At 42.2% G+C, this 14,769-nt stretch overlaps 1 protein-coding gene across 3 annotated transcripts in view; it reads left to right on the plus strand.

The window, feature by feature from the left end:
- Window positions 1-9,490, plus strand: part of MIPEP (mitochondrial intermediate peptidase) — a 190,280-nt gene extending 180,790 nt beyond the window's left edge. For 2 of the 3 annotated variants that reach the window (XM_045869192.2, XM_045869193.2), the window contains one exon: window positions 9,230-9,490. In XM_045869192.2, the coding sequence (XP_045725148.1) occupies window positions 9,230-9,327 (98 nt within the window). In that variant the 3' untranslated portion in view covers window positions 9,328-9,490. Of the gene's footprint in view, window positions 1-1,105; window positions 1,510-9,229 lie in introns of those variants that run through there. The other variant, XM_045869191.3, reaches the window with a different exon arrangement.
- Window positions 9,491-14,769: the final 5,279 nt, after the last annotated feature.

Consider the following 14,769-nt stretch of genomic DNA (forward strand, 5'->3'; position numbering starts at 1 on the left):
GTGACTGGTGTAAGGCATCTTAAGCAGTTGGTTATCTTAGGTAATTGCTCACCAAACCCTTGCTCTAACCATCAGGATACAGTACCTTGTTTAGAGGCATTTCAAGTTTTGCTTAGAAAAGGAAGAATTTATCTTACCTCTCTATTCCTCCTTGGCAACCCTTCAAAGGAAAACTTTTGTGTAGTCAGAAAAGGAGAACTACATTGAAATTTAAGTTATAAAATGCTATGCCGAACCAGGTAATGTTCCACTCAGCCTAAAATCCTAACCTGCACATTGCCCCCAAGGCTGTTTATCGAACCACATGGTAGTGACTCTGACCAGCAGGCTCTGGTCCCAGTAGGGAGTTCCCAGGACATTTCTTTTTGGGAGCCTATAGCTTTTCTTGGTCCACCAGCCTGACCCTTAAATAAATGACACCTGTAGGTCCTAACTATAAACTTGACTGATATAATTTAAACCAAGTACCAGTGTCTGGCAATGTAAGATTATGATTGGCTTTTAGCTTTGGTTTTTAACAGAACTGCTATTTGTCCCTGGCCATCTTGGGCTCTGAACACCGTGCCAGTCCCATAGATATCAGGTCTACATCCACCTGGCACCCAAATATGCAACACCTAGGCCTCGGCTTTCCTCGACAGCTTTGGACACACATCCAATCCACGAACTTTCGTTGCACCTTTGAAACCCACAAATGTAAGGGCGATTTTTTCCCCCTTGATTCAGCAAGGAAAGAACCAGCTTCAGGAGGACCCAAACACTACTGAGATGATCCCACCCTGCTTCTTAGCAGACCTCCCATCACACTCCTACCACACCTGGCCAAGATGGTGAGGCAGAGGAATACTTGTGTTTCTTCTTTGGCCTGGAAGACCCTCCTTTCTTCCCCAGTGAACTTGGAGAGAGGAAATCTGACGTAAAGCTTGCTGTATATCACTTAGACTTTATGAATCTGAGGAAAGACAGTCATTTAAATGAAAAAAAAATTACCTGCTCAAGCTCTGGGTATAGCAAGTTGATCCTTAATCAAACAAAAATATCGGTGTCCCCAGGTGTCACTAAATCCCCTTTTAACAACTTGTGAACTGATCTTTTTATCAACTAGGAATCTTCTTGGAAAAAAATCGAACCAAGCCTGGCTTACCAAAGCAGAATGTTTTGGAACAATATGGAGATGGCCACAAAATCAAGAAGAAGTCCCAGCAGGGCCCAGAAAGAGCGGCTTCCCACACCTTCAGGGTGCTGGTGCCACGAGGGGCCCCTGACTCTGTCACTCCCTCCTTTGCACCAGTTCTGTACCTTATATGCACCTTTGTTCTGTATTAACATGATGTATCTCCATGGTTTTCTTTCATGGTATTATTTCATTAAGTAATGAACTGGTCAAGAACAGAAATAATGTCCTGCTCATATCTGTGTGCCTGGTGTCTTTAGCACACAGTGCTTGGCACACAGGTACCCAGAACATTTAATTTTTTATAAATGTTTGAACAGACTTTCCGTCTTTTTTTTTTTTTTTTTTTAAGATCTTATTTGAGAGAGAGAGCATGCGCGCATGAGCAGGGGGAGCTGCAGGCAGAGGGAGAAGCAGACTCCCTGCTGAGCAGGGAGCCCACGGAGGAGCTGGATCCCAGGACCCTGAGATCATGACCTGAGCCGAAGGCAGACGCTTAACGACTGAGCCACCCGGGCGCCCAGACTTTCTGTCTTAAATGGAGTAGGGCATGACTGTGGTTCTGTTCACTGCCATGGTGCATGGAGCTAAGTCTATAGGGAGTCGACCTCAGCAACATCCAGCACCTCCCCACTATGAATCACCCTACGATGACTCCATTTTCAGAATTCATGACATTCTTTTTTTTTTTTTTAAGATTTTATATATTTATTTGACAGAGACAGTGAGAGCAGGAACACAAGCAGGGGGAGTGGGAGAGGGAGAAGCAGGCCTCCCGCTGAGCAGGGAGCCCGATGCGGGGCTCGATCCCAGGACCCTGGGATCATGACCTGAGCCGAAGGCAGACGCTTAACGACTGAGCCACCCAGGCGCCCTCAATTCATGACATTCTTGCCGACCACCGGCTCCTGTAGTGACTTCCTGGTCTTTTTCCTGGAGAAGGAGCCCCAGCTGGGCCCTCTGGGCTCCTAGTGACAGAGGTCTGATTACAGTTCTCAAGCTCAGAACAGTCAGAATTGCTACATGGAAGAAGCCTCTGAGATGTGTTCCGAGCTGTCCTCACAAGAGAGGCAATAATCGAAAAACACAAAGCACTGTTTCCCAGGGAGTTGCTAGTAAGCAAAATACACTCTGCTTCCTTTTCTAAAATAAAAACGCTGCCGCCACCCCCTGAAGCACGCCTCCCATCTGGGAGACTGACCTCTCAAGCAAGGCCCGTCACGGTGTCATGCTCCTCCCACAGCTCCGTGCCTTGTGGCAGCTTCCCTTCTGGCCGCCTCCGCCGCCCCCAGACTTTCAGACTATTTTCATGCCAAATCCACTTGATCCTTTCAGGTGCTTTTCCAGCCAGCTGTGTCCTCTCTCTTGAGGCTTGGTAATCATAACTTTGAACAGCGTCCCAAACAAACCCTACTTTTGTTTCCTAAGATTGTTTGCCATTTCACTTGAGAAACAAATATTTTTTAGTTTAGTTAAATAGAAAACTAATACAATCTTTCTTGCCCCATACTTTTCAAGTTATGGTTGCCCGTGGAGAGAAACCCGATCTCATTTTCCACTTTAATCAGTTTCCACATGTCCATCTGGGCTGTGGTTCTCACACTTCATCAGGGTCACTGACTGCCGAGCCCACTCCCAGTTCCTGATTCGTTAGGCCTGGGGTTCCAGACCCAACTTTTGTATTTCTAGCAGGTTCCCAGGTGATACACATGATGTTCGTCAGAGAACTACACTCTTAGAACCAGTAGGTCATATATTTCTATAAAACAGATTCTTAGTCATGTTTATGTATAGTATATATACTCTATCTTCCTAATAAATAGTCATCTTTTTGCCTACCTTCAGTTGACTTTAGGCACTCTGGTCCACAGTGAGTGAGTGAGTGAGTGAGTGAGTGAGTGAGTGAATGAAAGAAAAAATCCTTACAGAGATTTTATTTCTAGTTACTTCAGTCACCCTTCTTTGCTTTCACTAAACTTTGGCCACACTCAGCCACAGTTTTATTGGATTGGGCACCCTTGCTTAGTGTTCAGCAATATAGGAAATGGACCCAAAGAAGAGATAGAACTATTCTACTTCTCTTCCAAGGCTCAAAATAATTCTAATGTTTTTAAGTGCCCCAATCATTTCCTGTATTCTCGAGGTGCTTAGTAAAAGGGGCCAGAACAAGAGTCCATCTCTGCCACATTGTCTTAGAGGTGTAATTAAACTGCCAACCAGGTGCCCTGTCATGTTCTCAAAGAATTGTATTAGTTGCACATCCGGACAGGCACTCAAGAGGTTAAAGAGTATCTGCCAAGAAGGTGTTGATATTTAAATGATGGCCTGGTTAGATTATGTATTACATATCACAAACTAACAGGGCGTGAACTTGCAGCTTTGTACACATATACAACTCATCCTGGAGCCGACAAAATCCGTTCTTGGTAAAAGCATAGAAATAGGCATAGTTGGGAGCCCCTTCAACATGTAAGGGCTTCTGTTTGCAAGGGGTTACCACAGATACTTGGAGGCCACCCAGAAAACATCCTTAAGTGCAGAACTCCTAGCTACTTTTCTCTGCCAGTATCATGCCTACAGCTGCAGGGGCAGCCAAGCGTGGCTGAGCATCGTGCCTGGAGAGGAAGAGCCATTTTCCTGGTCCCAGCCTCTTCAGCAGAGTTTACTCCCCATGTTCTCTGTGCTCTACCTCCGGGGACAGTTCAGTAGTTGTGACTGTGGGTGAAGTGTCCTCGGTAGCACCAAAACCCAGCTGCCCATAAAACAGTGGACATTTTGGCTCTGTGTTCAAGGCAGTAAGGGGACAGTTAATAAGTTGGGACCATATAGCCATGGGTGACATCAGGAAGCTGTCCGACCCTCCCCCAGCCTCCAGAATATCTCCACACAGGTGGGTTTTGTCATATCTAGGATGCTGATGTTGAAATATGCACCTTTTTAGAATGTGTTGTTTTGCAAAATTCTAGGGCCTGAGGCAGTATAATATATCACAGTGCTCTGGGAGCATGGGCTCTGGCACCTGCCTTCACAGTTCAACAAAAAAAGTAAGAGTTCTTGACCTCTCTTCGCTCTGTTTTCTTACTTGTGAGATAGGTTCCTCACAGGTGGGTTTTAGCACGGTGCCTGGCGCACAGTGAATCCTCAGCAGATAACGGCCGTTATCACTTTGTTTGTTTTCCCATAAACCCTTTCTAGACCAGCTGTGGGGGGTCAGGTCCTCCTGCCTGGCATCTATCCTTTCTTTATTCCAGCTCTGTGCCAATAGGCATCAGAAATAAGAGCACATAGTACGATTTGGAAACCCTTATTGCTTCAAGAGTCAGTCTTGGAATCCTTTTGATATCATAATTTATTTTAGTGAGGCCCAGCATAATTGCCCTCGTACTTCAAGGTTATGAAACATGCTAGTTTGAGCAGAGCAGTCGAGACGAAAGTGTCCTGGCTTGTACCAACTTTTATTAGCCCATTTGCCTCTCAGGTAAAATGAAAAAAATAAATTAAATCATCATTCTTCAACTACTCATTATATATTCTCTCTTTCTCTGGGACGAGTAGATGAAACTCAACTACCTCTTTTCCTTTTTATGAACTAATATGTACAATGTCTGTCCTAATGCAGTTTTGTCTTTCTTACATTGCTGTCAACACTTTTTGTAGTTGTGCAATTTCAGTCCTTTTGGCAACATCAGTCTGTCTTCCCGCCACCACCCCCTCCCCGAGTTAGGTGACTTCCACAGTGAAATATGTTTGTAAATTCCACCCACTTCTGGACCTAACAGCCCCAAGCTGGCTCCCAGGGGCTCCCAAGAAACTGCGGGTCTAATCATCACCCTTTAAGATCAAGACTTGAAGACAAAGGGGACATCTTTGTCAGCTTCTTAAAAAAATCAAGGAGTTCCTGGAATTTTTTTGACCATACACACATATAAAAGCTCATTTCAATTTTTCTAACTTGGGGAACTGCCCGAAAATACTGCATTTTTCTTTTAATTCTCTGTGTAGAAGTTAGTTCATGTTGACACTTGCAGAACATTTAAATCTAATTAAAGCAAGGATACCATGACAATATGCCAAGAGAAGTCTTGCCTCAGGATCTATTCTTTATCCCTTTGGGTCTTGATTTCCTCTTTTGGGGGCCTTCATCTTTAGCGGTCACATGGTGTACAAAATTACCAAACCATTTACTGCTGACCAGATTTGACTTAAAAATACCAGGAGTGTGTATGTTTTTAAAAGCTTTTGCTGTGGCCACGATTGCCATTCTCTGAGATGCGGGCATGGTTGAGGATGGGAAATTGGAGAAGGATGTGTGATAGTTAGGTCCATGTCCCAAGAAGGACAGAGCAAGGTCATATTTATATTGACAGTTTGTCGAGTTAAAATGAACCACTTCAAAGGGGCAAGAGGCCATGCTTAACTTAATAGGTTGGCTCTAAATAGACGGGTTTTACCTTCTGACAGTTCCGGGCATTTAACTATAAACGACCAGTCATTTAATTATAGAATGTTTCACATACTAAAAGGAAGAAAAGGGTATAATAGGTTAACACATTTGATTGAAAGCCTTGTTTAAATGTTTTCCCTACAGCTGTTCCCTGCATTAAGAAACTTGGTGTGTAGGAAATCCATGAAACCCGATTTATTAATCAGATTGCTTCTACTTAAGCAATAACCTGCATCTGAAGATCCAGTGGGAAACGTGCTACACTAGCAATTATCAAAGATTCAGCATTTCTATCCTTAGTGACACAGCTGGATCAGAGGAAAGGCCTTCTTTAACCCATAGAGATTATTTTACTGTAAAAAGAAAATTGTGTTTTGAACTTTCATGTTGTAAATACAGAGCAATGACATTGTCTTTCAGTAACTGCTTCTTATTTCTCAGATCATCCCCTTTTCTTTTTTCTTTAAGATTATTTATTTATTTGACAGAGAGAGAGAAGGAGACAGCGAGAGAGGGAACACAAGCAGGGGGAGTGGGAGAGGGAGAAGTAGGCTTCCCACGGAGCAGGGAGCCCGATGCGGGGCTCGATCCCAGGACCCTGGGACCATGACCTGAGCCGAAGGCAGATGCTTAATGACTGAGCCACCTGGGCGCCTCTCTCAGATCATTCCTGAATGGAGATAGTAGAATTTGAACTTGAATGAGGATGAAACTATTTTGGTCCACAGTTGAAAATATTACAATATTCTTATTGTTCTTAACTACTCCAGGTCTAGTTAGTGGCTTACGAGTATGTGTTTGGAGCTACTGTTTTTATGTCTGCCACACAAGCCAGTCCTTGGGCAGTTTCCCACACGGTCTCTCTCACCACTGGGAATGACCGTGTCTGTGTGTCCCATCCTGGGCCCGCCTCTGAGCTCTCTGTTCTCACTGCTGACTGAGGCCTGGTGGCCTGTACATGGAGCCACCCCCCTGGCACCTAAACGTGACAAGCTATCGGTTTTCTTCCAGCGCTCTAGCTCAGTTACCTTCCCATCCTGGTCACTCTGGTTCCAAACCTTAGAGTCTTCATGAAACATATCTCCCAGAGCCTCCTCCAGCCTTCCTCCCGCCCCCCTAGACCACTTCGTGGTCAGTATACATTCTGCCTTTTCCCACCTTGGTACCTTCCTGCGTGGTCCTCTCCACCTGGAGGGCCCTAATTTGAACCTGAATCTTCTCAATCCTTCAAGTTTCTACTCAGATCCCAATCCCCCACAAAGCCTTCTAAATCGCTCATCAGAATTCATCTTCCACCCTCTCTCCTCCCACCAGTTGCACTTTGTATGCTGTTAACACCCACAGTTGACTTTTCCCCGATGTTTTATGTTTAACATTTTCAGATGTTCAGAAAAGTTGAATGACTAGCACAGTAAACACTCATGTATTTGCCATTTAGATTCTACAATGAACATTTTGTTGTCTTTGTCACACATCCAGCCATCCATTCCTCCATCAGCCCATCAATCCACCATGTATACATATTATATATATAATATATGTAATTTTTCAAATCACATGTCAGACAGCAGTACATTTTACCCAGACATTTTTATACGCATACTTGTTTACTTTTCTTTTTTAGATAAAATTTATATACAGTGAAATGCGTAAATCTTTAATGTAGCATTTAATGAATTCTGACGCAAGTATGCACCTTAGTAACCAGTCACTATCCAGATATAGAACATTACCTTCACACCAGAAAGTTGGCTTGTGTCCCTTCTCAGTTGATTGTCATCTCCACTCCTGAAAGCATCCACTGTTCTGATATTTTTTCAGCACAGATTAGTTGGGCCAACTTTTGGACTTCCTATAAATGAAATCAAACAGGATATACTCCTCTGTGTAAGACTTTTTGAGATTCATCCATGTTCTTGCATATATCAGTGGATTGTTCCTTTTTGTTGCTGAGTGATACTCCATTAACGAATATACCGTGTATGTTTATCCGTATCCTGTTGATAGAAACTTGTGTCATTTCCAGTTTAGGGTTGTAAAGTCCTTTTTTGTTGACATACCTTCATTTCCCTCAGGTAAATACCTAGGAGGAAATTGCTGGGTCATAGGGTAGGTGTGTGCTTAGTTTTATAAGAAACCACTAGATCTTTTTCTAAAGTGGTTGTACCATTTCACCCTTCCATCACTGATGTGTGACAATGCAGGCTGGCCCACAGCCTTGCCTACATTTGGTCTTTGTAATTTTAGCCATTCTGGTGGGTGTGTTGTATCTTTTTGTGGTTTCAGTTTTCTTTTCCCAGATGATAATGATGTTCTGTCTTCTCAGTACCTGTTAGTTGTGTTTATTTGGTTGTCTTCTTTTGTGAAAGGTCTACTCAAATCTTTTGTCCATTTTAATTTTTTTAAAATTCTTTTTATGATAAGCTGGAGTCCTTTATATATTTTGGATACCAATCTAATGTGAGATATATATTATGTTGAGTGTTTTCTCCCATTCTGTCATTTACCTATTTTCTTCATTGTTTTTTTTAAAGAATAGAAGTTTCTTATTTTGATGAAATCAATATTGCAATTTTTTTCTTTTATGGTTATTACTTTCTTGTCCAAAGGAACCTTTGCCTGCCTCAAAGTAGTAAAGGTATTTTCTTCGACACACTTCATAATTTTAGCTTTTACAGTTATCCATATTGTGATGTAGCCTGTTCGTCTTTGACTGACCTGGCCTGATCCTTTCTACACAGCAAATACTCAAGATATACTGAATTGCGTTAAAGGTTGAGATTGTAATAGAAGACTCTAGCAATCTTTTAATGTCTCCGTGTTGAAATGAGTTTTATGGGATCCACCCCCAAATTAAATGCCAGTTTATAGAGCCCTGTCCAACCCTGGAGTTACCATTATCTGCCAAGAATATAGGTCAAGGCAATAGGTTGACTGCTTGAATATGTGTCTTTGGCTTCTTTGGAGTGAAGAGTAGAGATAGATTTAGCTTTTTACTGAATTGTTAATATGTGCTAGACACGATGCCTCATTGTTTTCTACTACATCTTCTTGTTTTATCTTGATAGCCACCTTGAATGTTGGATGAGGAAATCTGAGTACCAGAGATGTTAAGTGACTTCCTCATTATTCAATTAGAAAGTTGCAAAGCTAGGAGTTCTCCAAGATAGGAAAGTCTGGAGGAAAGCCAATAACTTGATTCTGATACAAGATTTCCACAAAAGAATAACATTTAATTGATTTTAAAGTGTATGAAACTAGATAATAAAACTTGATAAACAACTAAACGTATTAAGTTCTGAACCAGTGCACTCAAAGATAACTAAAAATTCAGCCTAACATCACTATAAGTATATAGTAATATCTGCAATATAAAAACTCTTGGGAAACGAATTTGGTCCTAAATCTCTATTAAAATCATAAGTAGCCTCAGGGTCCACCCACCACTGCCCAAGAATTTTTTTCACTCATGACTTTTTGTAGCGTTTACGTAAGCAGGTCATACAAGCTCTCATTTCAGAAAGCCAGAATGTTCCCCTCGTGTATAGTGTCTTTGTCCCTCTTTATTGTCTGCAAGTGGATGTGTTGGCTGATCTTTTCTTTGTTTGCAGGTATGCTTCAGAAGTGTCCTTCTATCGATGACTTTGTAAATGCCCTTGTTTCCGACTTGGATCCGGACTTTGAAACTTTCCTCATGGATTCTGAATGATGGAAGCACCTTGGCTCTTTTAAATCAAGGCCATGTAGATATGAACTATGTTGTAAATACTACAGCTGTGAACACTCGTTTCTGATTTCATTATTCACTTCTGTAATAACTTCTGAAAACCCTAATACTGATGGAACTTGGAATAAATAATTTGTTTTAATTATGCTGGCTTTTAGCCTGTTTGGCAGATTTTTGAACATATGGAAATCTACTCAGTGAGCTAATAAAAACTAGAGCCTAGTGTTGTTAAATTCAAGGTATGGGCACTTCCTTAAGCCAACCAGTCTCCTGTTGAACTTTTCCCCTTGCATCGATCTCTAATTGGTTAAATTAGAGACTTAATTAAAAGCAAACTTATTTTAGTTTGAAACAGTCTTCGGAAGAGTTACACAGTGTAGTTCTTTTGAATGATTACCATTGGAAAATGTGCTTGGAGCAAGTATGGTTTCCAGAGTACTTACAGTTGACTGCACTGATTTGCTCTGAGTGCTTAGGCTATACAGATGGACTCAGAACAGAGAGGATTTGAACTTGTGCTTTTCTGGCTTGATTATGAATGTACAAAGATAAGTGCAATTACCAAGTGATGTGCCAAGATCCAGCATAAATGAGGAAAGGGGGATTCAGACCGTGTCTGGCTTCATCCTGAACCCATCTGCTTTACATTCTTGCATATTGTATGTGTGTTAATAATAGAAAAGAAATTGTTCAGTGGGGTTTTCCCACCATCAAAGTCAAGAATTTAATTATAGACTTGAGCTTAAAATGACATCTGCTAGCAGCCTCTTCGACTTCCCACTAAATGACCAAAGATGGTGCAAAAAGAGTAGATTTGAGATCCCCACAACTAGGACACATGTCCAGCCGATGCACAGGATCTGGAGGCATTTCTACAAGCCCAGAAATAGATGAAGAAATGTCAGTGACCCAGGCGTGCCGGATCCCCCTGGAAGCAAGGGGGAGACCTTTCATTCTGTCCCCACCTCCTGCTTGCACTGAGAACCCCAAAGTGTGTACTGGCCAGAGAGCTGACCTGCTGGCCCACCACCTGGGTGGTGCTTTCACCTCAGCCACGGGGCTGCTCCCCATTTGAATTTCGCAGTCCGGGAACACTTGGAAACTGCATCTCCCAGAGAATACGTGGGCAGGAAGTAGGGTAGGCCTGGCAGTAGAGCCCCCTCTCAGGGAGGATAAGACTTGGGGGGATGATGGCCACAGGAAGAGCCCTGATCCTAGTGCCTCAGGAAGAATGTAGCTGTGTCTGCGCTCCACCCCCTTTCTTCACGGTCTCTGAGCCAAGGTGAGGGAAGATGTTACTTGACAGTTGCACGGCACAAATGTTAACTCTGTTCCGGGAATGGACTTGAAGAAATTGACATCGACCTGCCAGTCAGTTATAAATAATTCTGAAAAGGTGCCCTGACAAGCTCGCAGGCGCCACCAACAGTGAGAAACCTCTGGGTTTCTGGGTTTACCAGTCCCTTTTCAGCTGAAGGTGAGGAAGGAGAAAAATCTGTGGGGAACCTATGTGCAAACATTCTTCAGAAAAAAGGAAGGGGAGAGATCGCCTGGAAGACCATAACCTGGAAAATTCTTTGTTAAAGGAAGTAAAGCACATGGTAGAAAACCTCTCTGGTATTCTTAGTGAGATTTCAGAAAACACAGTATTAATGAAGCCATAGAAGAAAGGGTGAGCAGAAATCAGGTGATAGGATAAGCTAAAAAAGAAGATAGGTGGACTAAGGAAGGAAGAAATGCAGAGAAACAGAAACATTAGTCCAGCGGTTTAAAGCATTATCCGAGCAGAAAAGAGCAAAGTTGTTGAGGTCAAACTTGAGAAACATCTCAGAATGTAGGTCAAAGGGATGTGGTGAGAGCTGAGGGCCAGGAAGCAGAGTGGAGAGCCACCTCCTCCAGATGACAGAATTCCTGAGGATGAAACCAGGACAGTTGGATCAAAGGCAATAACAAAAAATAAATTCTTGTGTCCTCCTGTCTTCCCAGGTGCTCAAAACAGCATCTAGCACATTGTAGGTGCTCTGGTGAGTACATGCTACTCAGTGAATTTAAGGAAACTTTCAAGATGGAAAGAAAAAATGAGTGTGCAATTCAAAAGGGAATCTCTGATGGTTGCCCAATAACATGAATGTACTTAATGCCACTGAGCTGTACACTTAAAAATGGTTAAAATGGGAAATTATATGTAATGTATATTTTACAACAATTTTTAGAAAGAAAAAAAGAATCCTGCATTCCAGACCAGAACAAAGAAAACAGTGAAAAGAGACCCTTGCCTAGACACAATCTGCCTTTTCTTTTGAAAGGTTAATTATAAATATAATTAAAATTATAAGCCAGCATATCACAGATTGGGCTTTGCAGGACTCTTCCCGGTAACTGTTCCTTAGTGCTCTGTGAGCTCAAAAGCGTCCTGTTGTGAAATACATTTGGGAAATCCTGACTGTTGAAGGGTAGCAATCCTACAATTACAGAACACTCTAGCATTGCGTATAGGCACCAATATTTCCTAAACCTTTGATTATAGGACCCCCACCCCCTTTTCTGGAGTACCTATCGATGACATTTTTCACCAAAGTGGGAAGTAACTGCTAAAGCATTCAGCTGGAAATAATAGGCTTACACAGAAAGGAACAAAAATTACAGTGATCCCAGAATGCAATTGTGCATCTCCATTAAATGCCACAGGACAATGAAAAAAAAGTAGTTTTGAGAGGTAAAGGCCGAGATGCAAAATGGCATTCTCAGATATACAAGGGCTCAGGAAACATCCCAGCTTTGTACCTTTCTTCAAAAATGGCTAAAAGAAAAAGTAATTTAGACCAAGCATCAAAGGAAAGGATATCTCTACGGAGCTTCCCAGAATGCAGAGGGGTCATTGCCTCTTTTCACAATAACAGCTGGATAAATCGTAATAGCAAATTGTTTTATTCTGAATGCTTTTCCTTATGATGGGAATAAGCCCATAAGTGCACAGCAGTTCCACTGGGAAAAATTCTCTCCTGTAGTTATGATATACCACCAGCTTCCAAAAATCCAACTAAAGTACTTGTGAATATATAAACACTAAAAAGACCTGTAGGATAATGACTAAAATGTTAATGTGGTTATCTTTAGTGTTGGGATATTGGCCTTTTATTTTTCTCCATTCTTCTTCTATTCCCAAACTTTTTAAAGTAGGCAGTGTGTTAATTTTAATAATTTAAAATTTACAGAAAGTGTAATATTCATGACAGAGCCAAATTTAAAGCATTCTTCCAACTCTGAAGAAATGCTTGGCTGATGGAAGCAAATTCAGAAAATATCTCTGGGACATACAGGGAACAATTTGTATGGTCAAAAATTGTATTAGTACTCAAGGTTTAGTCTGATTTGGGAGAAGTGACTGAGATAAAATATTAATAATAGTAGTGCTCGACATGTATGTGGCATTTTTCAATTTACCAAGAACCGTGTCATATAGTTAGCTCACGTGGTGCTCATCACCTAGGAGGTAACAGGCAGATATCATAACTATGTTACTAGTGAGGCAAGCAGGCTTGGTGAGTTGTCCAGTGTCGCAGAGCTGGTCACTGGCAGAGGCAGGACTAGAGACAGCTTCTTTGGCTCCTCGTCTGCTGCCTTTCCCACTTTAGACAAGTCTTCAGGGAACATACTTATTTTCTGCAGACTCTTAGGTGTACACGTAGACACCAAAAGAGTGTTGCATGGTCACATGACCCACACAGGCCACAGAACCTTATATCATACACTGTCTTTCTGCTTGAGGAGGCCAAGGCCCATGGACAGATAGAAGATGAAATAGAATATGATGTAATGTTAAAACATCAGACCCAGAAAGACAAGGACTTGCATTAGGGTAGATTGGGATAGGATGGTGAGGAAAAACAGAGACATTCTGGAATATTCATTGACAAAACTTGGTATTAAACTGTGTGGCAGTGGCATGGAGGAATTGGGTAAATATTCCATCCATGTGCTCATCTAATCATGACTCAAGCTTGATTTTAGAAAACAATGTGGGCAAACAAGAACTAGGCACTAGCAGTGGTGGGCCATTAGTGACCGTTCTCAAGTTGATACATTACTTAATCTTCGTCTTTTGAGTAAGATCATCCAGCAATTGTGAGCTCCAGTTACATTTTTCTATCTTATCCACACACACACAAAAGATCATGAAGAATTGTGTCAGGTGCCTTTCTGAAATCCAGATGCATCAGCATAGTAATCCCTCGGTCTGTGGTTAATTGCACTTCCGCACGCACTGTTCCTGTTTTTAAATATTTTATCCCTACAGCGATTCTTTGGGGTGGGTGAAGTGATCCTCAGTAGAGTGACACTTGGTAGAGAGCCTATAAAAATGGAAGTAGATCGGGATTTTTCCACTAGATTTTCTGCATAAGAGCTGGTCATTGACCCAAATGAAAACACGCACTCCTAAATGGCCCTTTCCTTTGATTCCACGGGGGCCCAGGTGGAAGGAAGTTCCCTACACATATGCCTGCATTCCTCCAGCCACCTTTTCAGTTTCTTGTAGGAGGTGGGGATGGAAGGGCGAGGACAACTATGGCGTCTTCCAAGTTTATGCGCTCACTCAAAGATACGGACACACATGCATCAGAAGAGGCGAGACCTGCATTATCAATTTGTTAACAGAAAAAGCATGTAGATTGAGAGCAAAGATCATAAATGCTCACAGAGACGATGAAAGATAAGCAGTGTAAACAACTCTGTAGCACAATATGTTTCTAATAGTCTGCAGATTGTTTATGAAATAAGCCAGTTCCATACCACAGACGGTCTTTATTGGCAAGCTTATTGCTCACTGTGTGTTCTGAAAGTCCCTTTACTTTTTAGGTTGGAGAGTTTTAAAAATAGTAATAATAATAATAATAAGAGCCAGAACACGTGCTATGGTATGAGCATTTGTGTCCTCCCAAAATTTGTATGTCAAATGTGATGCCATGATCTCGGACCTGCAGCCTCCAGAACCGTGAGGATCAAATTTCTGTTGTTGCTGAGTCATGCAGTCTGTGGCATTTTGTTACAGCAGCCTGCACAGACTAGGACAATAGGTGGCCATCCGCTTGTCCACAGTGCTTTCAGAGCGATGAGTCGTGAATGTAAAGGAGGGTTGCGTGGAACACATCTCCAGGACGCGGGGGGATCACTCATCACTGTTGGCCAGCAGTTCTTTGGTTTGATCAGCAAACATCACGTTAAAATACTTAGCAAGCCCCATAGCTCCTGAGAGGTCAAAGGCCAGGGGAATGTATTCCTGACAACATTAAGTGGACTCTGTGAGAGCAACATGAACGTCCTGCTGGGGGTGATGGGCGCAATTGTACAGTCCCTACGGTACATAGAGGAGCTGAGCTCCTGAGAATCACTTCGAAGGAACACGTAAAAACATGCGCGATAGGA

The sequence above is a fragment of the Mirounga angustirostris genome, unplaced genomic scaffold (genome assembly GCF_029215605.1).
Source record: "Mirounga angustirostris isolate CCGP_5_RB_7025 unplaced genomic scaffold, mMirAng1.0.hap1 SCAF_3, whole genome shotgun sequence".
NCBI lineage: Eukaryota > Metazoa > Chordata > Mammalia > Carnivora > Phocidae > Mirounga > Mirounga angustirostris.